The sequence below is a fragment of the Panthera tigris genome, chromosome C1, assembly GCF_018350195.1.
Source record: "Panthera tigris isolate Pti1 chromosome C1, P.tigris_Pti1_mat1.1, whole genome shotgun sequence".
In the NCBI taxonomy this organism is placed as follows: Eukaryota; Metazoa; Chordata; class Mammalia; order Carnivora; family Felidae; genus Panthera; species Panthera tigris.
Window position 1 is genome coordinate 76846118 of NC_056667.1, and position 27654 is coordinate 76873771.

At 36.8% G+C, this 27654-nt stretch overlaps 1 protein-coding gene across 4 annotated transcripts; it reads left to right on the top strand.

Moving 5' to 3' along the window:
* The first annotated feature begins 688 nt into the window (after positions 1–688).
* CDC7 (cell division cycle 7) lies at positions 689–27654 on the top strand. Of its 4 annotated transcripts, none has more exons than XM_007073398.3 (12): positions 689–776; positions 1490–1684; positions 9592–9675; positions 11106–11241; positions 14405–14498; positions 14584–14726; positions 16096–16345; positions 16945–17040; positions 17815–17993; positions 18848–18930; positions 21609–21758; positions 25902–27654. In XM_007073398.3, the coding sequence occupies exons 2-12, from the start codon at positions 1570–1572 to the stop codon at positions 26294–26296; spliced, it is 1725 nt and encodes a 574-aa protein (XP_007073460.2). In that variant the 5' UTR covers positions 689–776; positions 1490–1569; the 3' UTR covers positions 26297–27654. The 4 variants fall into 4 exon arrangements, with proteins under 4 accessions (XP_007073460.2, XP_007073462.2, XP_042853792.1 ...); XM_007073400.3 differs by having other exon boundaries at positions 1507–1684; XM_042997857.1 differs by lacking the exon at positions 689–776 and adding an exon at positions 783–1144.

Below are 27654 nucleotides of genomic sequence, written 5' to 3' on the forward strand. Positions count from 1 at the left end.
ACCTGGCTGAAGTCGGACGCTTAACCGACTGCGCCACCCAGGCGCCCCCTTTCTACTTTCTTTCAGAGATCTGAAAGAATGTTGTTCTTCATTTGTTCATTTGTTCCTTACTGGAATTTGTTCCTCCTTACTGGAATTTTACTTCACAAAGAGATGGTGGTTTCCTGTGGTGTTCACCTGTGGAACCTCAGCCTCTAGAAACCTGCCTCGCAGCCACAGGCTCAATAAATACACTGAATCAGTGTTTGAATGTCTCTGGGCTCATTTCTGCGAATAAAGTCATAAACAACCAACAATTGCAGGTTTTGTTTGTTTTACTGAAGTAGGGCACTCAACAAAAGGAAGCAGGGGGTCGGGAAAGTAACCACCTTTTACTCAGAGTGTGCCCGGTTTCTTGTGTGGCCACGGTATGTCAGGATGTGTCAGTACACCTAGAACCTGAGACTTTTCTATTTCTGAATTATCTTTCCTGATAATTGGGCTGGATCCTTAACCTCACGGTTCACTATTCTTTAGCAAAGAATGATTCCCGGGCTTTATTTCTGTAACCGCTCTTTTAACCAACCACCGCCTAGGGGAGAAAACCCAACCCTATCGCGCAAGCGCTCAATGGCTGATGCCGCGGCACCGAGGCCTTTACAGTGCGCATGAGCAACTAGAAGCAGCTAGGCGGGAAGTGTTGCGCAGGCGCTTTTGGCAGAGTCGCTAGGTGGGGATCTCTTGGCAGCGGCGACCCAGGCAGCTGGGGAGCCACAGAAGTCGTATTCCCTTAAACTGTGAGTTTCTGACTGTTTGTTCCATGGCGCGGGATTCTGAGGGATTAGAACGAATTCTGGATCGTGACTTCGGTCTTGTCGCAGCGCAGTAACCCATCCTCCCACCCCTGTTCGGATCCCGCTGACCCACGGCGGGAAAGTCATGCGCCTGCGCACTAAGCATCCCGTTGGGTCTCGGGTCTGAAGGAGGAAGGTCCTTCCCCGCTGAGCTCGCGGCCGGTGCTCCCAGAAGGATCCCATTCATTCCCTCTTTCTCTCCCTTCCGCTGGTGGCCAGTATCGGATCAGTTCTCCATCAACTTGCATGGGGCCTTGAGCGAACCTCCTGTCGCTCCTTTTCAGTACTCATTCCTCCTTAATTTCCCTCAGGTCAAACCGCTCTCCCCATAAGGCCTACCGTACCCGCCCCTGCTCCCCTATTCTCCAGCTGGCTTGTGTCCCGTCGCGCTGCCGCCCCAGTTACCGCCACCACCCTTCGCTCCGCCGCCGGCCGCCGAGGCGGCTCCCCTGACTAGAACATTTTCCCCTCGCCCCCCTTGCCTGTGTTGCTGTAAGGTAAAAGGGAAGTAAATGTAATCCTTAGAAATGGCCCACAGTTTTACCCCCTTTGGGGATTTAGACATACGGTGCGCTTTTAAATATCTGCCCCTGTGGGGACTGGCGTTTTTTTACTGCTTGGTTCAGTGAGTGATTTAAACTTCTCATCTTCTCCAGTATTCTAATTTTCACAGCTGCTTTGCTCCCCCGGTGGACATGACCCCTTAGCTGGCATTTTGCATCCCAGTTGTTTTGTGATGGAGGCATCTTTGGGGATTCAGATGGATGAACCAATGGCTTTTTCTCCCCAGCGTGACCAGGTTCAGGCGGATGGCTCGTTAAAAAAACATGAGCAGAATTTTAAACTACCAGGTATGTGTTTAATTCCAAGGATGTGCAGGCAACAATTCTGTGATTTCGGTTATTTTTTTTAAAAGGAACTTCCCGAATGGTAAAGTGAGTTGTATGTTTACATGGGAGTGTTTTACATATCAGTAAAGCTTCCCGAGGTCTGGATTTAAGATTGGATTGCATTTTAGAAGGATTGTAATCCATCCATGTCATTTTACAGAAGTTGCTAGAGTCTAAACATTGGTGGTTATCCAAGAACAGTTTGTTGATACCCAAACTAGAATTTCTTCTCCCAGATCTATGTTCTTATCTGTCTTCATATTGCATTAAACTTGGATTTAGAAGTCGACGATGGAGGAATTTTCACTGGAAGTATTGAAAAGCAGAATTCACTGACAAATAAATAATGAAATATATGTAGCAGTACAAAAGCACTGTATCTCAGTGTACATCTCAGTGTTGACCTTAACCCAGACCCTGAAGTGAGGAGAGGGTCAAACAATACCTGATCTTATACATTAAAATGTGTGCACCTTCATTCCTGCTCTAGCAGTGCCTGGGACATAATAGGCATTTAATAAATATTTGTTAAATAGAGGAGTTCCAGGTGACCATTTCCTTTTTCCTAAAAAATAGCTAAATCTTCTTTTCCATCTTTGTTTTAAGCATGTTTTGGTTGTCCAGAAGATACTAATTTTGACCTTCTATCCATGAGATCTATTTATCCACTACAAAACAGACTTTAACAACACTCTAGAAAAATGATATCACATGCTTTTGCTTTCTGACTAAAACTTAAACTCTTCTTTGGTGTCAAAATGAGTACCCTTTCTAATGTCCCAGTTGTTCCAGTTGCCTGTGCTTAAAAACTCTAGAGTTGTCTTCGACTTAATGATTTATATTTGCTTCTCATAAGAAATTATCCAACTTTATCTTACTTCTTTTTTAATATGTATGGCATTGCTTCTTATTCCTACTTCCACCACAGTAATCTGTTCTCTTACACCATGCTCCTGATTACAATGAAGTTTCTTACCTAAACTGCCTGCTTTCACTTCTTTTCCATCCTCCAGTTCATTTGGTACACTGCTACTAGAATAATCTTAAAATGCCACTTCATCCAGTTTCATGGTTGCTGTCCCTCTTCCATTTGTCCTGTTCTTCACAATTCAGCTTTCTCCTGTGTCATTGGACCCATAATACAATAACAACAGTCATTGTGTTATCCTTCTTGTATCTTTTAGCATTCTGTGTATTTTGTCTTTTCATTTCTACTGTAAGCTCCTTGAAGGCAGTATCTCATATAGCTCCTGGTGTATCTTGTGCTTTAGGCAGAGTGTATGAACAGATGAATCCGACATGGCTTTAGCATTATGTTCAGGTGAAAGCTACTATTTTAATATTCTGAAAATCTGGGAAATAAAGAGTAAAGTGAATTGTAGTCTAAATTTCTAAAGTTTTGTGACTTTTATGTAACAGAACATTGAACCTTATAAGCAGTACCTTTAAAACTCATAAAACATGCTGAAATTTTATTCATACTTATTTTTAATATGCTTAGTAAAAGCTAAGGTTATATAAAAAATAACTTCAGTAAGGAGTAAAGCTAATGATATCCAGGCCCATAACTGTCTCATGAGTTAATATGATTCACTTTCTCTTGATGGAATAACTTTTGAATGGTAGGACCTTTTTGTATATCTTTGTATTCCCAGAACCTAATAGTATCCAGCACAGAGTAGGTGCTTAAAAATACATGAATGAATGGTTTAAGGCAAGGATATAAAGTAAAAACTTAGTGTAATGGACGAATAGCATGGCCCTTTGTTTTAGGATATGTCAGCTTTTGTAGCTCTTTTTTTTTTGATAAAAAGTGTATGTGATTATTGATGAAAATTTAAAAAGTGTAGAAAACTCAAATAAGGAAATAACGTCCAAATTTTATACATTATTATACAAATATTGCCCCATTGACCTTTTGTTACAGTCCTTTAGTCATCCTGTGCGTGACGAGATACATTTCAAACAAAACTAAATTAGGATCGTAACCAACTTATTTCTAGTCTTTATTTTTTACTTAGCAATATGTAACTTGAACATTTCTTATGTAAATTATCTACAGCTTGGTTTAAGTTGACTGGCTAATGTTTCATTGCATAGTATGCTACAATTTATTTAATTACCCTTTTTAGTAAACCTTTAGATTGTTTTCCATTTTTTCCTATTAAGAAAAATGCCACAGTGAACAAAATACTGGGCATAATATTGTATCTAATGTTTACTTTCCTCTGTATTGTTGAACTATACTATAAGTTGCGCTTGTGATGTGTTATATGGATGCTCTTAGCTCTTGCTACTAAAATGGGTTATAGTATGATTTGTGTGGGACAGATCCAGTTTATGCCTGTTGTCACACTGTAATTGTTATTAGTGTCCGCTTTCACTCTCAAGAGTGGCTAAGTTTGGGCTAAATTATATGATCTTCCTAGCTTAAGAGATGTAAGTCAGACAGTACACGAAGCTTCAGAATAAGCATCACATATATTCCTAGAGTGGCAGTTTTACTCCATTGTAAGTAATTGAAAACATTTTGTTTATATGATGAATATTAAATATTATGAGCAATTACTTTTCTAGGTGCAGGAATAAATCAGTGCATAAAACAGACAAAAATCAATGTCCTCAATCTACTGGAAAGATAGATGATAAAAGAAATAATATGTTCAAAGGTGGTTAGTATTGTGAAGAAAATATAGAAGGGAAGTGGAGATAGGAAGTGTTGGAGTAGGAGATTGTGATTTTTAAGAAGTGTAATTGGTCAGAGAAGACTTCAGCGTGGTAACATTTGAACTAAGACTTGAAGGTGGTAAAGTGATGAGCTACATAGATATATGGGGGAGAGCATGCCAGGCAGAGGAAACAGCAAGGGAGAAGGCCCTGAGATGGGAGTGTGCCTAGCATTTAGGAATAGCAAGGCCTTGTCCAGGTCCTTGTCACTGGAGGCTGGAGGGTGATGGGAGTGATGGCAAAGAGAGGTATGAGGAGAGGAGGTAGTTCCTTCACCTTTATATGAAGCAAGCTGTGAAACTCTTACTAGGTTTGAGCAAAATAGTGACATGGTGACTTAGCTTTCTCAGGATCACTCTGGGTACTATGTTACGAATAGATGGTACAGGCCAGCAATGATGGAAGTTGAGAGCATAGTATTAAAGCCACTTGGATATATTAGGTAGCAGGAAAAATATTTTTCCTTAAAATTTCAAAATGGAAGCCTAGACCTTCATGTTTAAAGTATAGGCATTTAGGGGTGCCTGGGTGGTTCAGCTTGTTAAGCATCTGACTCTGTTTTGGCTCTGACAGCACAGAGACCTGCTTGGGATTCTCTCTCACTCCCTCTCTGCCCCTCTCCCGCTGGCACATACTCTCTCAAAATAAATAAACTTTAAAGAAGAAATAAAGTATAGGCATGTAAATGTTTTTGGCTTGTAGACTTTTCAGGATCTTCCCCCTGATGCTCAAAGTATATATTCATTCTCGTCTCTGCCTTTAGTAGTGTTTTCTGTCATTTAACATTAATGTTCTCTTTTGCTATTTACTCTCATCTCCTTCAGAAATGAGGATTTTGCATTCAGTTTGGTTGTCAGAAAGTTTTACTGTTGTTTGAAAATGTCAGAGTTGTTCTGTAGTGACAGGAAACTAATATAAACATATTTTGAGTTTTGTAAAGATACGTAAGTGCCTAGCAAGTTAGTAGTGGCATGAAAACGCCTTGAGCTTACATAGTGCTTCACGTGGCTTGTGTATTACAGTAGTTCCTTATTACATGTATTTCCTCTCTGGTGATTTCTAATAGTTAACCAGTGTCTCTATTACTGACTGCCAGCTCATGCTAATACAACGGGAAGTTCCAAAACATAGAACTCAAAGGAAAATTCATCTAATCTAACCCCTTTGATTTTCAGGTTAAGAAAATGAGTATTAATGTGGTTTAATGATAGGAGTTGAATCTGGGCTTTCTTCTATTTCAGCACCCAATAGTACCTTCTGTAATAATGGAAATGTTTCTATGTTGTCACCTATAGCTAATACGACAGGAAATTTTTAATTTTTTTAAATTTTAATTTAAATTTAAGGGGCACCTGGGTGGCTCAGTCGGATAAGCGTCCAGCCTCTGCTCAGGTCATGATCTCACAGTTCCTGAGTTTGAGCCCTGCATTGGACTCTCCATTCTCAGTGCAGAGCCTGCTTCAGATCCTTCCTCCCTCTCTTTCTGTCCCTCCCTGCTTGTGCATGTGCACTGTCTCTCTCAATAATAAACATTTACTATAATAATAATAATAAAATCTTTAAAAAATAAATTTAGTTACATGAAACTAGAAGACAGCACAACTCTGTATCATATGACTACAGAGCTTTTAGTATTCTCATATATACACACACACAACAAAACATCCACACAAACACTTCAATACATTTTGTAGTAAAGAGACTACAAATAGGGTTCTTAACATTTCATTGTATATAAATACCATTGATTTAAAAAAAAAATTTTTTTAAGTTTATTTATTTTGAGAGAGAGAGGGCACAAATAGGGGAGAAACAGAGGGAGGGAGAGAATCCCAAGCAGGCTCTGCACTGTCAGTGCAGAGCCTGATGCAGGGCTTGAACTCATGAATCGTGAGATCATGACCTGAACTGAAATCAAGAGTCAGATGCTTAACTGACTGAGCCACCCAGGTGCCCCTAAATACCATTGATTGTTAGATAACCCCATTTTATCTGCTGCTCAGAAATGCTGCCAGTTATACTATGACACAGTGCTTTCTTATCACCTAGAATTTTTTATCTTATACTTTTTGAAAGAGTTCTTTTGGATGTAATTAGACAAATAATTGTATATCTCAGGTACATAATTAAAAAGGAAATTAAATATTTAGCATCTTTCTTTTCTGAGTCACTTTGAGTATAGTCACACTCATTGACACCCCATTTTCCCCCTCATAATGTTCTCTATACGTTAATGATGCAGAATTTCTTTGAAGAGTTCATTTTTTAATTACCATTTGTTAATGCACTCATAAGAGCCCAATTATGTGGAGCTGACCTACATTTGATTCTGCTTCATCACCTTTACCACTTTTCCCTACAACTGTTTGCTCTTAAAGGGTTAAATGTGAATGCTCTTTTATGATTTCTTAGATTTTCGTCAAGTCACTGATACCTGTTCTGTAAGTATTGATACTGGCTGACAATAATTGTAAGTTGCATCCCAATTTCAGAGTTTTTAAAATTGTGTTTCAGAATCAAGGACATGTAATATAAAATTGAATATATCATTTTTATTACCCTTTCATGGTGCCTTTCCTGTGACACTGGAATTTGAAGCTGGTTGGAATTGACACCCATTAAGAAAGATTATAATTGACTATGGCAAGAATGACTGCTAGAGGCTGGCTTTTCCCCCCTGGCTTTGGTTTTGGTTTCTAGAGTGAAGTAGTGTGGTAGCGTATAGTGAGGTAGCTGCTACTGTCTTGACTTCTTCACTCTTTTGTAACGTCTAAACTTTTGCTTTTTTTCCTTTCAGCTATCTCTGAATGCCCATAATGATAGTAATAATTCATTCACTGAACAAGCATACCAGGCACTGTTCTAACTAGGAGCTGAGTGTACTGTGGTGAATTATGCACACAGGGAACAGTACTGGTGGAGTTTATGTTCTAGTGGGAAGAGGCAGAGAGCAAACAAATAAACAGGATGATTTTATAGTGGACAAGCACTCCAAAGACAATAAACAGGGTAATGAGAGGAATGCTGTTTTAAATAGGATATCAGAGAAGAACTGACCTTTGAGCCAGCCACATGAAATAATAAGGGAAAAAGATTTCAAGTAAAGGGTAAAGCAAAAGTGCTAAAGAAATAATGTTAATAACTACAACAGAATTACCACTTTTATTTAATATTTGCTATGTGTCAGGCATTGTGTTAAAAACTTCTTATGTATATTATTTCATTTAATCCTCACAGTGTCTCAGTGGCATGGGTACAGTTATTACCCGTTTTCTGTGGATGGGGAGACTAAGGCTCAATGTGATAAGCTGTGTGCTCAAGGAAAGTCGTACCTAGTCTGGTAAATAATGGAGCCAGGATTTTAATTTAGTCCTCTCATCTCCAAAACTGGTACTCATAATTACTGTTCTAGTATTGCCTCGTGTATTGAAACCCATGAAGCTTCTCCAGTTACCCATGAAGTAGATGGGAAAGTAAGTTCTTCCCATTTCCTTAGATGGATTGATACAATGGAAAGAATACTAGATCTTCTTGGACTAGATCTTGGCTTGTTATTTAGTTTCCAGCTCTTAATGTTCTTCTTCCCCCTCAAATTCATCCTCTACTTGTCATCTTCCTGCTTAAAAGTTTTCCATGGCTTTCAATTGCATTCTTTCCCTCTCCCTTCTTCAGCCACATTGAATTTCATTACCTCCCTCACCCACCTCTCCCCTTGGATAAAATAATCCATGCCTTTTTCCTTTTCCATGCCTTTGTGTACATAGTTCCTTCTTCGTAAAATGCCTTCATCCACTTTTTCTACTTGGTGAGTGCTTCAAAACACAGCTTAATTGTCACCTGGAGCTTGCTGTGTTCATTCCCCTCCCCTTCCTTATATCTAGTAACATATGCATTCTTGTATTATTATAGTTACTGTCTTGTGTTCAGAGCTTTTAACACCTGACTTTTCCACTAGACTAAGCTCTTAGAGAACAGGAGTTGCACCAAATTTGTTAATTTTTTTTTTAACATTCTCATCGCTGAGCATTTTTAAAAAATTTATTTATTTTGAGAGAAAGAGTGAGGGAGGGGCAGAAAGAGAGGGAGAGAGAGAGAGTCCCAAGCAGGCTCCACAGTGTCAGCATGGAGCCCAATTCGGGGCTCAATCCCATGAACTGCAAGACCATGACCTGAGCCGAAATTGAGAGTCAGACACCCTACCAACTGGACCACCCAGAGGACCCTGAGCACTTTTTAAAACACAGTGTTAAAAGGACACATAATTTCACTTTCCTAAATAGGGTTTTCTTATCTGAAAATCAGGATAATTCCTGTTTTGCCAGTATCCCAGTGCTGTTGTGAAGATCTGAAAAGAATACATGTGAAAGTGGTTTGAAAATGTCTTAAACCATTATATACATTATTTACATTATTACTATTATAACTTAAAAAGTAGCTGATGTTTGTCTTAGATACTGTAATAAAATCCGATAACTCTTAAGTATGTAGTTTTCTTTTATATCCAGTAGTTTATCACATTTGGTATTACTGCCTTTCTTATTTTAACCATGTATATTTTTGTAAAGAGTTTATATGTATTTAAAAGTAGCAGTTTATCTTATCTGGTCTCAAAGATAAAGGATACTATTGATAATTGGGATAGTTGTTTTTTAAAAAATATTTTTAACATTCCTGAGAGCTTTGGTAGAATTTCTCTCTGAGGGTACACTGTGAATACTCAATATATAAAACTTTCCCAAGCTTGTAAGATTTTGTATCTTTGGGGAAGAGAAATAGTTTTCAAGAAGATTACATTGTGTCCTTGTCATGCCATCTAGTGATCACAGCACAAATTGTTTAGTTATTTTTTAAATTAAGCTTCTTTATTGTGTTGTACTCTATGGAGTGACAGTGTATCTGTTAATATAATTCTGAGTAATAGAAATGTGATGTGTGTGATTCTGGGACTTAACAGTTTTATGTTTTTTCAAGAAGTGTGTTACAGCAAGTTAACAGGGTTTTAAATATTTTTGTCATGATTTATTATAGCTACTTTTTAACTTTTTAATTATGTTTTAGAATTTATTTCATTGAGGTTTTTTAACTTAAAGTATAAAATATACTTTCATTAATTATAACTATAAATTCTTTTTCCTTGATAGGTGTTAAAAAAGATATTGAGAAGCTTTATGAAGCTGTACCACAGCTTGGTAATCTGTTTAAGATTAAGGACAAAATTGGAGAAGGTAACTTAGAGATCTACTTTATTTAAAAGTTTTTTTCCCTTATGTTTTGCTTTGTATAATCTTGATTTTCATTACTATTTCCTTTTGAAAAGTATATACTTTTTAAAATAATGAGATCATGGTCATATTACTAATTATGACATCAGGTTTTCTTTTTCCCCTGGAAAGAATGAAAGAATAAATATTTACAGTAAAATGAATAGTCCTATTTTAATCTTTATGCTGTTATACCGTTAAAAGTGTTGATATACTAATGTATTGTTAAGGATAATTATTGAAAATGAAAAATTTAAGATTCATGTGGGGGAATTTGATCAAGGAAAGTCCTTTTTCTTTCTCTGTTGTAGTTAGGTAGAACTGTATGTTGAAACAAATCTAAGATGACAAAATGATGGAAATCAAGTGGTAACAATATTTATAAGATGGTCAGTATCGACATAAATGTCATTGAGAGACTGGCAGTCTTGTTGATTAAATGAAGGGTGAATTTATCAGATGTGAAGTGAATGAGAAGGTAAAAGATAATAAAAGGTTTTGGTGGCTATGTTAGGAAATGCCTGAATAGTTAAAAACAAAAAAGCTTCCATTTACTTCATTGTTTGCTTTTCACAATGAAAAGTGTCAAACACAAAGAAGCCTAGGTCATTGGGCAAAAAAATTAGAAGGTGAGATGTTTTGGGATGTAAGAAGCAGATCTTTACATCTTTACCTTTTTTGAACACTGACTTAGTGTTCAAAAATTTTGTTCTGGAAAACACTGCTGTCCTCCTAACATTAATAGCTATTCCTGGAGAGGGGGAGGGGAGAAGGGTGTTCTAAGGCTAAATAAGTTTGGAAAATGTAGTATGTATGGCTCCCTTTTGGTTATTTGTGATATACTTAAACACACAAAGCACACAAAGCTCTAGCTTTGGAAATTTTTGTAGTAAAGAAATTTATCAATTTGTTTTAACTCAGTTTTCTCAAATTTAACTGACCACCAGCTCTTTTATTTTTTCTATTTAGTTTAATGCTAAATTTAAAAGCCCAGGTGGTTTTGTAGTTTTTTCCCCCCAAGACTGTTAACAAGTCTACTTCTAACAGACCTGTATCCAACTCTAAAGGAAGTAATTTCAAATGACAGTACTATAGAAAAATACTTGCTAGAATGGATCATGACCATGGAAATATTTTATGCTAACCCAGGCAGATTTACTGTAGAGCTTTGGTAAATTAATATATCCCCTAAAGAATTGAAGACAGTTAAGAATTTATTACAAATTGAAAGTCCTATTTTTAGGTGTTTTTGCTCTTCATGTATAATATCTTTAAATATATTAATGATAGATTAGGATAATTTCATGGGCTCCAGTTTTGGGATCTATTTTAGCATTGTTTCATTAACATTTTTAAAAACCAAATATTGAAAAATTGAATACATTGTTTTACAGGCACTTTTAGCTCTGTTTATTTGGCCACAGCACAGTTACAAGTAGGACCTGAAGAGAAAATAGCTCTGAAACATTTAATTCCAACAAGTCATCCTATAAGAATTGCAGCTGAACTTCAGTGCCTAACAGTGGCTGGGTATGCATTATCTTTAACTGAACTGCCTGTATATTTAAGATTTTTAAGGGGATATCTAACAGAGGTGGTTAGATTGTCCATGAATTCAATATATTTTTCAGTCAGGAGTCTGCAGTTTGGTAGCACTTTTCCCCTCTAATGTTCGGATGGTTAATTAAATTTATATTTTTAGAATGGATTATCCTTGAGGCTCAGCTTGACTTCCTGTTCTCTGACCACTTCTTTTTCTAATCTTCCTGCCAAATCAAACCGTGGTCTAGATATTTTTTAAAATGTAGGGAACTCCTATTTCACATCTCCCCAGCTATTGACAGCCCCATCTCATATTTTATTTGAACAGCAGAATCATCTGGCATGTCTTTCCCATTGGTCTTTCTCTTCTAGGTCATTCCTATCAACAAACATACATGATCTAGTATTTCTTATCCCCCTGTACTGCCATCCCTCTTCCATCTGTTTCATCATTTCTTTGCTGCTTTTCCCAGCCAGACTTCTCAAAAATGATCTATACATACTATTTTCACTTCCATACCCTACCTTCACTACTCTCACCGTGTGTCTACTTTTCTCTATACTAAACTGAAACTACTTTAGATAAGAGTCCACTGTGACTTCCATCTTGCCAGTTTCTTTTTCTGTTCACATGAACCCTAGGCAGAGTTTAACATAATTGATTTGAACCAATGTCTTTTGACTTCTATACTGTCACATACTTCTTGTTTTTTTTCCTGCTTTATTTGGCCTTTCATTGTCAATATCTTTTGCCAGTTCTTCCTCTTCTACGTGACATCTAAATGTTGGAGTTTCTTGGTGCCTTATCCTAGGCTTTCTTGCTCTGTACTCTTCCCTGGGTAGTATGTATTTCCATGTGGCTTTAAGTGTATGATAGTGATTCCCATAAGTGTATATCTTGCCTCAGACCTCTTATCTGCAGATTTGTATATACCCACCTACTGATTTGACATTTCTACTTGAGTACCTAATAATTATCTCAAACCTAATGTGCTGAAAATTAAATTTTAATACTCCTTTGCCTGCCAAAACCCCCACAAAAACGCCTACTACAACAGCCTGTTTTCATCTGCTCATCTCAGCCTCCATCATCAAGTCCTGGCTATTTTTGCCTCCAAAATATATCTAAAAACCCATTCATGTCTATTTTCTCAACCACTACCTCAGACCAAACCTAGATTACTACAATAGCCTGCTTCTTCTCTTTCCCCCTGAATCCCATGGTCACAGAACAGCTAGAGTAATCTTTGAAATATAAAAATTTGTATGTATGTAATATAAATTGTATACTGTTATTTCCCCCTCTTAAAATCCTTCAGTGGTTTCCCAGTATTCTTTGAAAAAAAAAAATCCAACCTTATATCATGCACTCTTCCCACCTCCCTCTCTGTGCTCTAGTCACTTTAGTTCCCTCAGATTTGTCTCGAGCTTTCTCATCTCAGGGTCACTACCCATTACTGTTCCCTGGTCACTAAGTCCTCTCCCAGTTTTTGCGGGCTGATCTTTCTGATCTGAGCAAGCTTCAAAGATGTCATCTGAATTAAATTAGATTCACCTGTTTGTTATTGTCACAGCACCTTTTGATCTCTTTCAAAACCCTCATAATCTGTCCTTTGTTGTCTTGTTTATTATCTGTTACTGTTCATTAGATAGTAAACTCCATGAGGGCAGAAATCATGTTAAGTTTAATTCACCTTCCCATCCCTAATATCTAACATACTGTCTGCCAAATAACCATGCCCAGTAAATATTTATTGCGTGAATGGACAATCCTATTTCTTTGTTTTGCCCCTATGTTTATTAGAGAAGACAAAAGAATGAGATGGCCTCTGTAAGGCATAATTACATACATTCTACTCCCTTGAATAAAATTGTTCCTTTTTCCCTGTTTTAAATATTTTTCTCTACCACTTTTCTATTCCATGTACTTCAAAAAAAGTTCATGCTAAAAAAAAGTCTTTATCTGATCTTGCTTCCTTTCTAGCTCCCACACTGGTTTTTCTTCTTTTTTTTGCCAGATATTTTAGGCAAATTGTATGTTCTACTTCCAGTGTATCTTATTTTCCCTTCTTAAGTCCTGTTTGGCCTCTTCCTTTCCACTTAAATTATTCTCAGAAAAATTACCAGTTAATTCCTCTTTGCCAAACTAAAAGCCTTCCCTCAGTCCTTATTCTCTATGACCTTCATACTGATGACTACTTCTTTTAAAATTCCTCATCTGGGTGACATCCCTTTCTGGGCTCTCTGCCCCTTTTTCCTTATTTTGCCCTCCAACTTGGCAATTTTCCAAGGCTCATTTGCTCTTCTCTCTAATCATTTTCACAGCTTTAGGTATCACTTCTCCACAAGCACTGTCACTGACCTCTCACTTCTCACATAAGATTTAGTTCTGTATCTAGAACTTCTTTTCAAAAAGAGGGAGGTCTTCGTTTTTGATGCTTCTTTTCCTGATCTCTCTACATTTTTAGGTGGTATCCATGTTGTTCTACTGACTCAAAACCATGTAAAGTTAATTTCCTCACCTTTTATGATGCAATATAGCATAGTAGTTAAGAGCATAAGACCTAGAGCAAGCTGTCTAGATTCAGATCCTGGCTCCATGACTTACTAGTTTAGTTAAGTTCCTTAACTTAACTTGGGGGGAAGTTCCTTAACCTCTCTGTGCCTTAATTTCCTTAATTGTAAAAAAAGGGGGGAGGAAATAATAGCACTTTCCTCATAGGGCTGTTGTGAGGATTAAGTGAATTAGTTAATAGATGTAAACTGCTTACTTAGATCAAAGCTTGGCAAATATAGTGAATGCTTAATAAATGTTAGCTATTATTTTTTAATTAACTTATTCATTACTATTGCCATTTTATCTGCTACAAAGGCTTATTAATTCATTATTGTTTTTCATCTTGTCCTTCTCATTCTGTTACTTCCCCAATTAAAACTAATGATCTCATGTTTGAATTATTATACTAACCTCATAAATGGTGCTATTTTTGTACAAGTCAGTTAAACATGTATACTGTCATACAAGAGAGTAGTTTTAAGTAGTTTTCCAGCATTTTATGCATAGCTAAAGTTGCATTTTTAAAGAAACTTAGCATAAGGTTTTATTTCATTTGACCTTTCCTTTAAAGTTCATTATGCATTTTTCCACTAGGGGGCAAGACAATGTCATGGGAGTTAAATACTGCTTTAGGAAAAATGATCATGTGGTTATTGCTATGCCGTATCTGGAGCATGAGTCCTTTTTGGTAGGTTTTAATACTTACTGACTTTTTATTGGCTAAATATTTAATTGAAAGCAATTTTATGATCTTATTCATAACTTTATTTTAGGACATTTTGAATTCTCTTTCTTTTCAAGAAGTACGGGAATATATGTTTAATCTGTTCAGAGCTTTGAAACGCATTCATCAGTTTGGTATTGTTCACCGTGATGTTAAACCCAGCAATTTTTTATATAATAGGCGCCTAAAAAAGTAAGTATGAAAAGTTACTAGAAGATATTTACACTTGAATGAATTTGTGCTATGGGGTTCACCTGGGAGATAGAGAACATACTATGACAGCCATGCACAGATTTTTTTGTTTTAAATTTTCATTGTGGTTGGGGAATGGAAATACAGTGAAACAAAAGATAAAATTATATTAGTAAAGCAGTGTCCATTATTAGATACACCATGGTTCAGTGGAAATAGCACTTAGCTAAAATAAACTTAAAAACGGTATAGGCCTTTTTAACTTTCACATTTCTCTTATCTCTGGGCTTCATGAGGGAATTAGAGCACATGATAGCCAATTTCCTGTTTCAACACTGAAGTTCTGTTATTATGTAAGTTTGTATTGTATATGTTTATATACATATATGTTTTTTATACTGATAGAGGTGTTGTAAAGCTGAAAACCTGGCTTAAATACTGTTTATTATATGATGGATCCTACTGAGAGTGGTAGGAGGTATAGAACTATAACTTCTTGGATTTTACACTTCTGACTTTTCTCTTTAATTTTCTTTAATTGAATCAAGTTTTAAGCCTATGGTTTTATTTTATTTTTTTCTCTTAAGTTTATTTTTTGAGAGAGAGAGCAAGAATGGTGGAGGGGCAGAGAGGAGAGGGAGAGAGAGAGAATCCCAAGCAGCAGGGAGCCTGATGTGCAGCTCAAACCCACAGATCATGAGATTATGACCTGAGGCAAAATCAAGAGGCAGGCGCTTAACCAACCTGAGCCACCCAGGTGCCCCTAAACCCATGATTTTAATTAATTTTTCTTTTAAGCTTGTTAATTAAAAAGTATCTACTGTGACGCCATCTTAACCATCATAAGAGAACAAAGAATTGGGCTTATATCCTGCAGTCCTTGTCTGTCTTGTCAGCACAGGCCATTGGAGAAAAGGGAGAAAGATTTTTGTGTGTGTATGGGATGTATCATTCCTTTATTTTCAAGCCTAGTTAGCTTTTAAATCATTACCTTGGCTATAAACTCATTTTTCTTGTCTTTTTTCAAGAATGTTATAAATTGTTTGTTTTTTTTTAAACGTTTATTTATGGAGAGAGAGAGAGTGGGGGGGAGGGGCAGAGAGAGAGCGGGAAAGAGAATCCCAAGCAGGCTCCCTGTGGGCAGCACTGAGCCTGATGCAGGGCTTAAACTCATGAACGGGGAGATCATGACCTGAGCTGAAATCAAGAGTTGGACACTCAATCGACTGAGCAGGTGCCCCAAGAATGTTATAAATTCTTAATCCCCTAAAGAATTATACTTTTTGTGTAAATATGATTAGAGCATATTATGATGTTACTATGCTTTAGTTGTTATAAAGAAGTAAAAATGCTTGCTTTTGTTTCTTAGGTATGCATTGGTAGACTTTGGTTTGGCCCAAGGAACCCATGATACCAAAATAGAGCTTCTCAAACTTGTCCATTCTGAAGCTCAACAGGAGAGTTGTTCACAAAATAAATCCCATATAATCACAGGAAACAAGATTTCCTTGAGTGGCCCAGCAGCACCTAAGGAGCTCGATCAGCAGCCTACCATGAAGACCGTGAAAAGGCCCTATACAAATGCACAAAGTCAGATTAAACAAGGAAAAGATGGAAAGGTTCTACCTCTTTTATTTAAGTATTAATACGGTTTTAGAAATGTACTTCTTTATCCAACAGAGGGAGATGTAATACCAGGATAATACTTGCAATTAAAAAATTTGTTTTTACATTTGTTACATATTCAATTGATTAGATTCCACTAAGATTTATAATAGATCGTTTCAAAACAAATTACTTGGTAGATTTATAATGTCTCTATGTTACATTATGTAACAAAAATGGAAAATAATTTTTCCCTGCATGTTATAAAGTTCAGATTAATTATCCTTTTTTAAAGAAAACATTAGTTATAGGGGAAAAATTCTGAAGTGTCTATCTCCATTTTAGCTGCACAGCAAAATGTAACATCCATGCAGGTGGTTTTTAAATTTTTTAGTTATATATATTTGTGGATTATGGTAACAGTTATATGGGTGTTAAGAGTTCTGTCTAGACTATTTTCTCCTTTCACAGAAGTGTTTTGGTGCCTGAGAATGACTTGGATGCAGCTGTTTTTGTTTCATGTCACTTAACTCTTTCAAAACTGGCAGAGTACAGCTGGCAGAAAGTGTTACAGATATAATCCTTATTTTCCTTGTTTTTGTTGGTATTGTAGGAGGGATCTGTAGGCCTTTCTGTCCAGCGCTCTGTTTTTGGAGAAAGAAATTTCAATATACACAGCTCCATTTCACATGAGAGCCCTGCAGTGAAAGTAAGTAATGTAGCTTAATAGTGCAATCATCAGTCAGTACACTGAAGAGAATTTAGGGATTGGTAGACTAGCATTTATTATTACTCCGTTTTTAAAAGTAGAGTTTTGCTGTGGCAGAAGGTATTACTGCTTTGAGCATCTTGTCAACACTTTTATTTTCTCCAGTTTTTTTCCTGAACTTTTCTGGTGGAATTTTTCATCATTTTTGGTTAGCTGACTGTTTGTTGTTGCTGTTTTCTAAAGGAACATTTAGAACATTAAGGCCTTTTCTCTCATTACTAGGATGTGAGCTCCTAATAACTAACACATTTCTGACACACAGTTGATGGTGTAAAGATGTTTATAAAGTTTACAAAATTGTCATCAATATTAAACGGTTTTAAATTGACTTACGATATCCTATAACAGCTAGATAGCATAAGCAACAAATTAAAACTGATTTTAGCCAATGTAATTGTGCAGTTTACAGTTCTGAAATGGAGTTAGACACTAGAACGTAACTGTATTATACTTGTGTAACCTATCAGGAAAAATTCTAATAAAGTGTAAGTCACATATTTACCAATTGAGGACTGATTAGTAAATTTTAATACATTTATTCCACAGAAGAAAACTAAAAAGATTTTAAATACTTTAATAGACAACTGTTTACTTACAATCCAACAGCACATTCAGCAGTTTTAAACTGTTCTGCTGTTACGTTTTGCCATGCTAGCATTTGAAGGCATTAGGTTAAATATCACAGAAATAGGAAATGTGACTTTTCTTTTACAGCTTATGAAGCAGTCAAAGACTGTGGATGTACTATCTAGAAAGTTAGCAACAAAAAAGAAGCCTATTTCTACAAAAGTTATGACTAGTGGTGTGATGAGGAAAACTGCCAGTTCTTGCCCAGCTAGCCTGACCTGTGACTGCTATGCAACAGATAAAGTTTGCAGCATTTGCCTTTCAAGGTAATGTGATTTAATGCTGCTACAAAATCATCAGCATGCTGCCAGACATGATTAGAAATTGCATTGATTTGGTGGGCAGTTGATTTAGTGCAAGGAAGAGAACAACACGGTTCTGTGAACTACGCAGACACTAATGTGGAGAGGTATGATGATGAGCAAATGATAACTATTGTCATCTAGTGTTCATTTGACATGAATTGCTCATTGGAAAACACATTTGCTCTTGTATGCAAGTAATTTTGGTGGGGGCAGGGATGGTTTCTTTGGAACCTTGGATTTGCACATTTTACTTTCTGTTTTAATCTTTTGTTACCTTATTCCCGCCTGTGTAGAATAATCAGAACCAAATAATAGGGTGTCTCTCTCACTCCCATCTCCTACTCTTAGTCTCATAAATTCCTCCCTTTCTTTCAAAACTTGCATGAGCTTTCTTGAGCCTTTCCTGATTAACTTAAGTATATAAGTCAATAAGTATGTCAAATTAATTTTCTAATATCACTCCAAACAGAAGTGATTTTTATGCCTCTGAATTCTGTTGCATTCAATTCTGGTGTATTTTATTTTTCTCTTACGGTTCTTATAATCTGCTACCTCCTTTTACACCTGGAAGTTACCTTAAAATTTTTCTGGAATAAGGCCTGGTAACTTGAGGGGTGGGGAGTGGGGGAGGGACCAGTAGGAAGCAGAATCTAGGATTTTCATCACACTAGATTATGATTTGCTTTATAAATAACTTTTATTTATATAGATATCAAGGCAGAACTTATTGTAAAATAAATAGATAAATGTTACTTTTTGGTCTTAAATAATTAAACTTTAACATAACTAGAAAACTCTTATTTCGTCATCATAAGGCGACAACAGGTTGCCCCTAGGGCAGGTACACCAGGATTCAGAGCACCAGAGGTTTTGACAAAGTGCCCCAATCAAACCACAGGTATGTTGCACTAGAAATACAGAACCCAATTAGAATTGGTTATCCCAGGTATATTTTATTTTATGACCTTTATGTTTTACTAATATTAAGTTTTTCTGCTTTTAATAAGTTATGTAAGTAGTTCTAGCAGTGTGGCAGTCCCATTTTTGAGATAATGCTATTGAAAATTTCTACTCCTAGTGTTGGGTTTGTTTTTGCTTTTTTTTGTTTTTTTCTTGTAACAGACTTTTTCCTGTACAATGCATCTTGCTTATCTATTTACAAGATGATTTTGCTACGAATTTTGTTAATGTCATATTTGTAGAAGAAAAATTATGTTTAGTAGTCTTTGCTAACTTAAGACTTGCATCATTTTATCTGTTTGCCCAGTACCCCCCAAAAGTCTTCTGTGCTGCACTGCACATAAGATTGTGTATTTGATTAAAATTATTTTTTGTTATTGTGAAAATAATACAGTAGAATTAAAGAGTTTTGAAAAAGGAAAAAAATCTAGAATCTACCAAAGTTGTCATGAAGCCAGAACCCAGGAAAAAAATCTCATTGAGTAAATGAATCCTGCCATTCCCCTAGATAATGGACTTGAAAGAAATGCATTCGTCCATCGTGTGTATTCTGTACTTGCTAATGATACCAAAAAAAAAAAAAAAAAAAAAATTATCTGCTTATACTCTCAAATAATTGTAACCTGTTGAGCATGATTGTAAATCTTCATATGAGGTATTTTAGGGATATTTATTCCTTTTTGAAGGGAATATGGAAGGAAGTTCATTGAAGAGAAAACCACTGAGAAGAGAACTTAAATTGGAGTAGATGGTTGGCATTGATGCATGAGCAGAGAATCTGAAGAAACAGCATGGTCTAGTCTAGTCAATAGGAAACAAGTTTAGTGTTGCTAGAATGTAAGATGGAAGTGAAGGAATGGTGAGAAATAAACCTGATAATAGGTAGGCAAGTCAGATCACACATGTTAAACAGCTTGGACTATATCCTATAGGTGTTGGGAAGTTATTCAAGGGAAAGAGATGGTAATAATTATGTTTTTTAAGTTTATTTATTTTTTAATGTTTATTTATTTTTGAGAGAGAGAGAGAGAGCGAGCATGAGTGGGAGGATGGGCATAGAGAGACGGAGACACAGAATCGGAAGCAGGCTCTAGACTCTGAGCTGTCAGCACAGAGCCCATTGTTGGGCTTGAACCCACCAACTGTGAGATCATGACTTGAGCCGGTGTCAGCCACCCAGGTGTCCCTTATTTACTTATTTTTGAGAGAGAGAGCACATGTGCACAAGAACAAGGGAGGGGCATAGAGGGGGAGAAGGAATCCCAAGCAGGCTCCATGCTGTCAGCTCAGAGCCTGACACAGGGCTTGATCCCACAAACTGCAAGATCATGACCTGAGCTGATATCAAGAGTCAGATGCTTAACCAGCTGAGCCACCCCGATGCCCTGATAATTATGTTTTAACTGCATTATTCTGGCAGGTGTGCAGACAGCATAGGTTTTGGAGAGTTGGGGCCTGCTGTGGTCCAGGTGAGAGATGATGAAAGCCTGAATGAGGGCACTAGTAATAGGAAAGAAAAGAAAGGTAAAGGAAAGGCAGAACTTCTTGGATAACTGGATGTGAGATTTGGGTGTGGGGTGGTGAAGGAAAAGGCACCCAGGATGTTTATCAGATTTCTAGCTTGGGGGACTTGAATGGGTATCAGTAGCCAAGGGGGAGAATAAAGAAGTAACTGGTTTACAGGGAAAGATAAGGTGAATTGGCTTGAGATATTGGTGGGGACACCAAGATAGAGATGTCCAACAGAGTAAAAGTCAAACTTAGGGAAGTCTAGGCTGGAAATACAGTTAAATGTCATCAGTATATAAAAGGTGGTTGAAGCTGTGAAGTAGATGGGGTCAGTCCAGGGAAGAGGTTGGAACTGTGGGGAACCTCAGCCTTAAGGGGTGGGGAAAATGTTGAAGGAGCAGGCAGAGCTACAGAGGGAACAAAGAAAGGCAGGTGATACAATGGCCAAGGTAATGGAGAGCAAATAACTTGGTGATACTGGGAGGTCAGCAGTTAGGAGAGATGTCCCTAAAAGAAAAAATCAGTTTAACATGAACTTAACTTAGTTAACATGAACATTAACTTAATGTTAATGTCAGAATTCTAGAGATTAAAGATTGTATAGCAGAAGTTAGGGTAAGCACCTGGCTGAAGAAAAGCTTCTAATATTCAATACTTTTCACTAAAATAAGCCACTTTCACTATGGTACATAATTCTTGAGGAACATCCAGATTTTTCCACATAGCTATTTTTGGATTTCTTTTGATCTTACAAAGTACATATCTACTTAGTGTTTTATAATGATGAAATGTCCTTTTAAACTTACCAACATGTTGCTCAAGAAAGAAAATATTGTATTTTGTATTAAGGATGTTAGACTAGGGTTTCTCAATCATGGTATTACACTCTAAGCATCTGAGGAACTTAAAAAATTCTGATGCCTGAGCCCTACTCCATAATTAAGTCAGAATCTCTGAGGGATTGGGCCTGGACATCAGAATGTTTTTTAAGGCTCAAGATTTGCATAGCAAAGGTTGAGAACTATAGATGTAACAATGATGTAAATTGACTACTGATGATAAAATTATAGATATGGAATTTTTTTTAAAGTTTGTTTTCTGTTACAGCAATTGACATGTGGTCTGCAGGTGTCATATTCCTTTCTTTGCTTAGTGGGCGGTATCCATTTTATAAAGCAAGTGATGATTTAACTGCTTTGGCTCAAATTATGACAATTCGTGGATCCAGGGAAACTATCCAAGCAGCTAAAACTTTTGGTAAGCAGTTTTATATTATAGAACAAAAGAAATGCCTTTTTTAATTTCCTATAAATCAAATTATTAAGAAATTCTCTGATGTTATGTAGAAAATTTCTCTGTTGCTTGAAAACTAATAGCATTGTGTAAGAAAATAATTTATCCATTTTTCTTCTATATAATCATTTAATCTCAGCAAGCACAAAGTGCTATTTAAATATTTTAAAGTTCAACTTTATAATCTTAAAAGGATAAGGAATAAAATCTTAACACCCTGTAGTTATGATTTGACTTTATTACATAAATATTTCTAATAGTATATGTTTTAGTTTATTATATGTTTATTAAGCATCAGGTGTTCTTGGGCTTGCCTTAATTGATCTTAGTTTATACTAACAAGTAAACAGTTAATTATGAGACAGAATAATAAGGACTCAGTAGGGAAGATAATAAAATGTGGGTTGTTAGGTTCCTTAGGGTTAGGGGAGCAAGGAAGAGAAATGTGCAGAACACCTTTGCTGATGGAGTATTATTTTAAGCATATAAATAATATGTTGTGGGAAGTCATCTCCTTAGTTACACAAGTTCTTATACTTCTAAGACTTCATGGGGCACCTGTGAATTCTCTCAACATTGTTCTGGCCAATGACTTTAACTCACATGTTCACCTTGTGTTTATTCTCCATGCACAGTTATAGTTAATATTTTCCAAAGTGGGTGGCTGTGATTGTACCACACAATATAGAATACCCCTGTGGGACAAAATTTCAAACAACCCACTTCATAAGTAGCTGGGTTGCCTTGTGCCCAGCTCCAGGATCAGTAGGTCTTAATCGGGTCCATATCAGAATTATCTAAAGAACTTAAATACATATGCCTATCTCACTCTACTCCTTCCTAGAAAATAAGATTCAGGAAAATATGATACATAGGAAGGGCCTAGGCTTGTTAGTTTGGAAAAACAAGTGATTTTAACCAAGAACTACTTCTAAGAACCACTGCAAAAATGATTGCCCCTTACTTAGACACCATTGCTATGGTCTAATCCATCAGAAAAGCTTGGTGGTGGTTATGAAGAAAGCTCCGTGATGGAGGCTTACCAAAAAGTGTTTCTTCAGCAAAGTCAATCCACAACTTCTCACTTTCTTGCACCTAGTGTAAGAAAATTTTATCAAAGGATAATAGGTTGAAATAATACACATACACAAAGGGAAAATGACCATAAATGGAAAGCAAGATGGATTGATACCTTGGAAATTGTATTCTTACGTGAGTATGTTTACTCTCAACTGATTGAGAAAACTTTTCGTCTAGTGTTGAAAAACTTCATGAGAAGTTTATGAAGTTTATCAGAGAATGGACATCAAAACATTTTGTTGAAGAGCTTAACTCTCCCTTATCTGTAGTCAAAGTTATAATGAGGACCAACAATGGAAGCACAACAAGTGATGCAAAAGCATTTAAGGGCAAGTGTCATGATAGCAGTCCTAGGCTTTTAAAGATTTATCATCATAATGTTTGTTCTCATATTAGAAACTAATAATGCCACGTAGTTTTTGTCTCGGTTTATTAGTATGACTTCTGCAGCTGTTTCAGTCAAATCTTACTATAACTTTGGGCTGAATACAGAAGGACTCAAAACTTCAGTAGTCACCTTTGTGTTCTCCTTTATGACCCAAAGAAATGACTTGCTTGGGATTAGCAGTGAGAGTACTTGTACTTCTCTTGTGTATAACGTGCCTCACTGTCCTCAACACCTAGACCTGGCCCCACTGTGGATTGTCATCAAGGACTCGTTATATCAAATAAATTCAAAAGAAGGGCGCCTGGGTGGCTCAGTCAGTTAAGCAACTGACTTTGGTTCAGGTCACGATCTCGCAGTTCGTGGGTTTGAGCCCCGCATTGGGCTCTGTGCTGACAGCTCAGAGCCTGGAACCTGCTTCAGATTCTGTGTCTCCCTCTCTCTCTGTTCCTCCCCTGCTCATTCTCTGTCTCTTCTGTGTCTCTTGAGCTAAAACAAATGCCTGACACTTGGTCTGTAACAAAATATTTTTGATTGAATGTATTATTTTCCCTGAATGAGCCTTCCTTTGATCATGTGAAAAAATTTAAGCATGTTGTATAACTTAGGGAGATATTGTAATACATACTGTTAATTATTTCATAACTTCAGCATAGCCTATATATTAATGAGTAAAACTATATGACTGTTTTCCTCTGCCTATAATTTTCTAGAGAGAATAAGAATGATAAAATAGATTTAGAGTAAAAAAGGATTGCCATAATTGGTGCAGCCGCTCTGGAAAGCAGTGTGGAGGTTCCTCAGAAAATTAAAAATAGACCTACCCTATGACCCAGCAATAGCACTGCTAGGAATTTATCCAAGGGATACAGGAGTACTGATGCATAGGGGCACCTGTACCCCAATGTTTATAGCGGCACTCTCAACAATAGCCAAATTATGGAAAGAGCCTAAATGTCCATCAACTGATGAATGGATAAAGAAATTGTGGTTTATATACACAATGGAATACTACGTGGCAATGAGAAAAAATGAAATATGGCCTTTTGTAGCAACATGGATGGAACTGGAGAGTGTGATGCTAAGTGAAATAAGCCATACAGAGAAAGACAGATACCATATGGTTTCACTCTTATGTGGATCCTGAGAAACATAACAGAAACCCATGGGGGAGGGGAAGGAAAAAAAAAAAAAAAAAAGAGGTTAGAGTGGGAGAGAGCCAAAGCATTAGAGACTGTTAAAAACTGAAAACAAACTGAGGGTTGATGGGGGGTGGGAGGGAGGGCAGGGTGGGTGATGGGTATTGAGGAGGGCACCTTTTGGGATGAGCACTGGGTGTTGTATGGAAACCAATTTGACAGTAAATTTCATATATTAAAAAAAAAAAAAAAAAAAGGATTGCCATGTTGTATCCTGAGCAGACTTAGTTTTTGGTCATTTGTTTTCCTTGGTCTCTTCCCTGCCTGCCACCTCCTCCTCCCTTCTTTCCCTGCCTTAGAACACCCAATCCAGTAGTTAGATCAGGACATGTAAAAGTAACTTTATAGCATCCAGAGATAGATTGCTTTTTTAACAACCCATGTACCCCAGAAATCTGTATGCTGTGCTACTCCATTGTTTAGAGCCACATTTCTGTTTAATAAGGAAATCTATAAGGCAAATACAATACACTTTTGCCTGTTTGTGTGCTTAGCTTATGTTTGCCCATATGTGAATAATTCTGTCAGGAAATTGTTTCAGAGACATTTATATTTTTAAAAACTAAGATCTGGCTTATTAACTCATTCAGAAACATTTATTGGGACTTTATGTGGCCCAGGTAGTATTGTTGAATCTGTTCTTACAGAACTTAAATTCTAACCGGGGAGACAAATCTGTCAGACAAATGAGTAGTATTGAGAAAGATAAAATAGGAGAAAGGGAGAGAAGAGGGCTCAGCTGTTTCAGATGGGTCGGTCAAGGTTGAACAATGACCTGAGAGACTGAATAAAGCTTTTTTATCCAGTCCAGCCACCATTAATTGAGGACCTAGTATGTACTAGACATTGTCTAGGCTTTGAGGATTCAAAAGTAAATAAAATAGACCCTGTCTTCAAAGAGCTCAGAGTCTAGTAGGGGAGAGAGCTCTACAGTTACAATACAGGCTAACAAAAGTAATAGAAATTTTCACAGTTTGCGACACAAGTTTAGAATGTTCAATTCTGTCAGAGTGTCAGGCCTCACAGAGGCCTGAAGCTGGGTGAGGATATAAGTTGGAGTATCCCGAGCACATGGGGGAGCACAGGGGATCCTAGGCAAAGACAGGAACCATATAGCCAGAGGAATGTAAAAGCTAGGAAGGGGGAGAGGGAACAGGAGCTGCAGCTGAGGGAAGATTACAGAAGGATATGGTGAAGCTGAAGGAGTTGACAGTCAAGTGAGTCCCTTACATAGCTTAGTAAGTCACTGCTTTCTACTTACGACCGCCCACTTTATGATTTGACCTTCAACTATGTAGTACAAGACACAAATATTAGCATGTGGTACTCTAGCTCTTACACAGGGCAAATATATCCCCAAAGCACACAATTGGGCATGGATGTTTCCCATTAGAGAGGCTTCTGGTATACTCAAATAATGTACATGTATTTATTCTTTTTTAGGCAAGTCGATATTGTGTAGCAAAGAAGTCCCAGCACAAGACTTGAGAAAACTTTGTGAGAAGCTCAGAGGTATAGATTCTAACACTCTGAAATTAACAAGCGATGTACAAGGGCCTGCTTCTCGTGACCCAACATTTTCAGAGAAGACTGACCATAAAGTTTCTCACCTTATACAAACACCTGAAGCACAGCATTCAGGAAATTCATTGTATAAAGGAGACAGTAATGGCTGTGGGGGTGGTTTGGATACAGATACTACCAATTTAGCAGGCTGGAATGAGGTACCTGATGAAGCTTATGACCTGCTTGATAAACTTCTAGATCTAAATCCAGCTTCAAGAATAACAGCTGAAGAGGCATTGTTGCACCCTTTTTTTAAAGATATGAGCTTGTGATTATCGTTCCTTATTTATAATGTTTGCTATTTGTGTATTATGAGATGGGGTGAAAAAGAGTTTTTTGTAATAGCCATAAGTTCTTGATTAGAGACCAGGGCAGGATGAATAATTTATTTTAAAATTTTAGTATTTGCTGTCTGGCAAATGCTGAAATACGGACTAAGATCAAAGATGCCTAGGATAGTTCTTAGGGCTAACTACATGATCTTTGAGTTAGATCTACCCAAGTAGAACTAGATCTTCAGCTTCCTTAATTACTTGTCACTGCCCTATGCAGAGAAAGAAGCTATTTTAGCCTTAGTACATAGACGTTTGAGGTACAAATCTTAAAATTAATGGATGTGATCTTAAAATTAATGGATGTAATGGGGACTAAATGAGTCAAAAGACTTACTTTATTGGTTTCTTTAAGCAATGAGCTATGCGTACTTTTAGAAAACTCAACCTGGTGTTGGTGCTCTAACCATTCTATAGGTAAAGGCAATCATTTCCTCTTCTAGAGGCATATATTACACCTTTTATGAACACTAAAATAACTAATGAGAAAATGTTGGCGGTAATACCACTTAAAATTGAATTTATCCATTTTTTAATGTATTTTGTTAAAGTATTTTTTGTGTGAATTGCCACATTAATGGTTTCTCTCTTGATTTTCTTGCCTTCTCTACCCGCACCTAAATTCTCCCTGAAAATAACATGGTGCTTTCCACAAAGTTTCTGTGTGCTTTGTTAAATATTGCACGTGTTTACAGTTGGGTACTTCATGCATACACGGATTGATTAAAGGAAAGCTGCAGGGCCAAGGTGAAGACTGATAGTCCAAAATGCTTTTATTTTTCTCACCATCCTAGGTGTAATTAGGTAGCTGCTAAAAGGAATAGTGAATACAGCTTTGAGAATATTATTGGAGAGTCTCTCCTCTGTGTGGAGCCATCAGGATCTCTATATCCTATTATAAATAAGTTGCTCCTGCTCAAAGAAGATTGATTACTACAGTCTTGGGCTGATTGGGAAGAGAGATAATGAAGTGGGCAGAGTAGAAGAGGACCAGAGGTAGACTTATGAATTACTACATTCCAAAATGATATATATCAGTGACAGCATATCAAACTCTTTGTGGGAAATAAGTTTGGGTGTGTGGATCCACGGAGAAGTTTCCCATTCAGTAAGGATAGAATATAGAAACAGCTTATGGATACAGAACATTTTGTTATTTTGTACATTCAAGTCAGTGTGTCTACCTACTCTGGTAAGTATGGCATATGTTTAGCCATTACCACTGATGTACTCGTTCTTCTCATACTATAATCTTTAAAAAAAAAAAAAACTTGAATGTTCTTGAATTTGTATGTTTA

Coding starts and splice junctions, on each gene's coding strand:
- CDC7 (XM_007073398.3), top strand. CDS start 1,570: ATGGAGGCATCTTTGGGGATTCAGATGGATGAACCAATGGCTTTTTCT. Junction 9,676..11,105: donor TAAGGACAAAATTGGAGAAG/GTAACTTAGAGA, acceptor ATTGTTTTACAG/GCACTTTTAGCTCTGTTTAT. Junction 14,499..14,583: donor TGGAGCATGAGTCCTTTTTG/GTAGGTTTTAAT, acceptor ACTTTATTTTAG/GACATTTTGAATTCTCTTTC.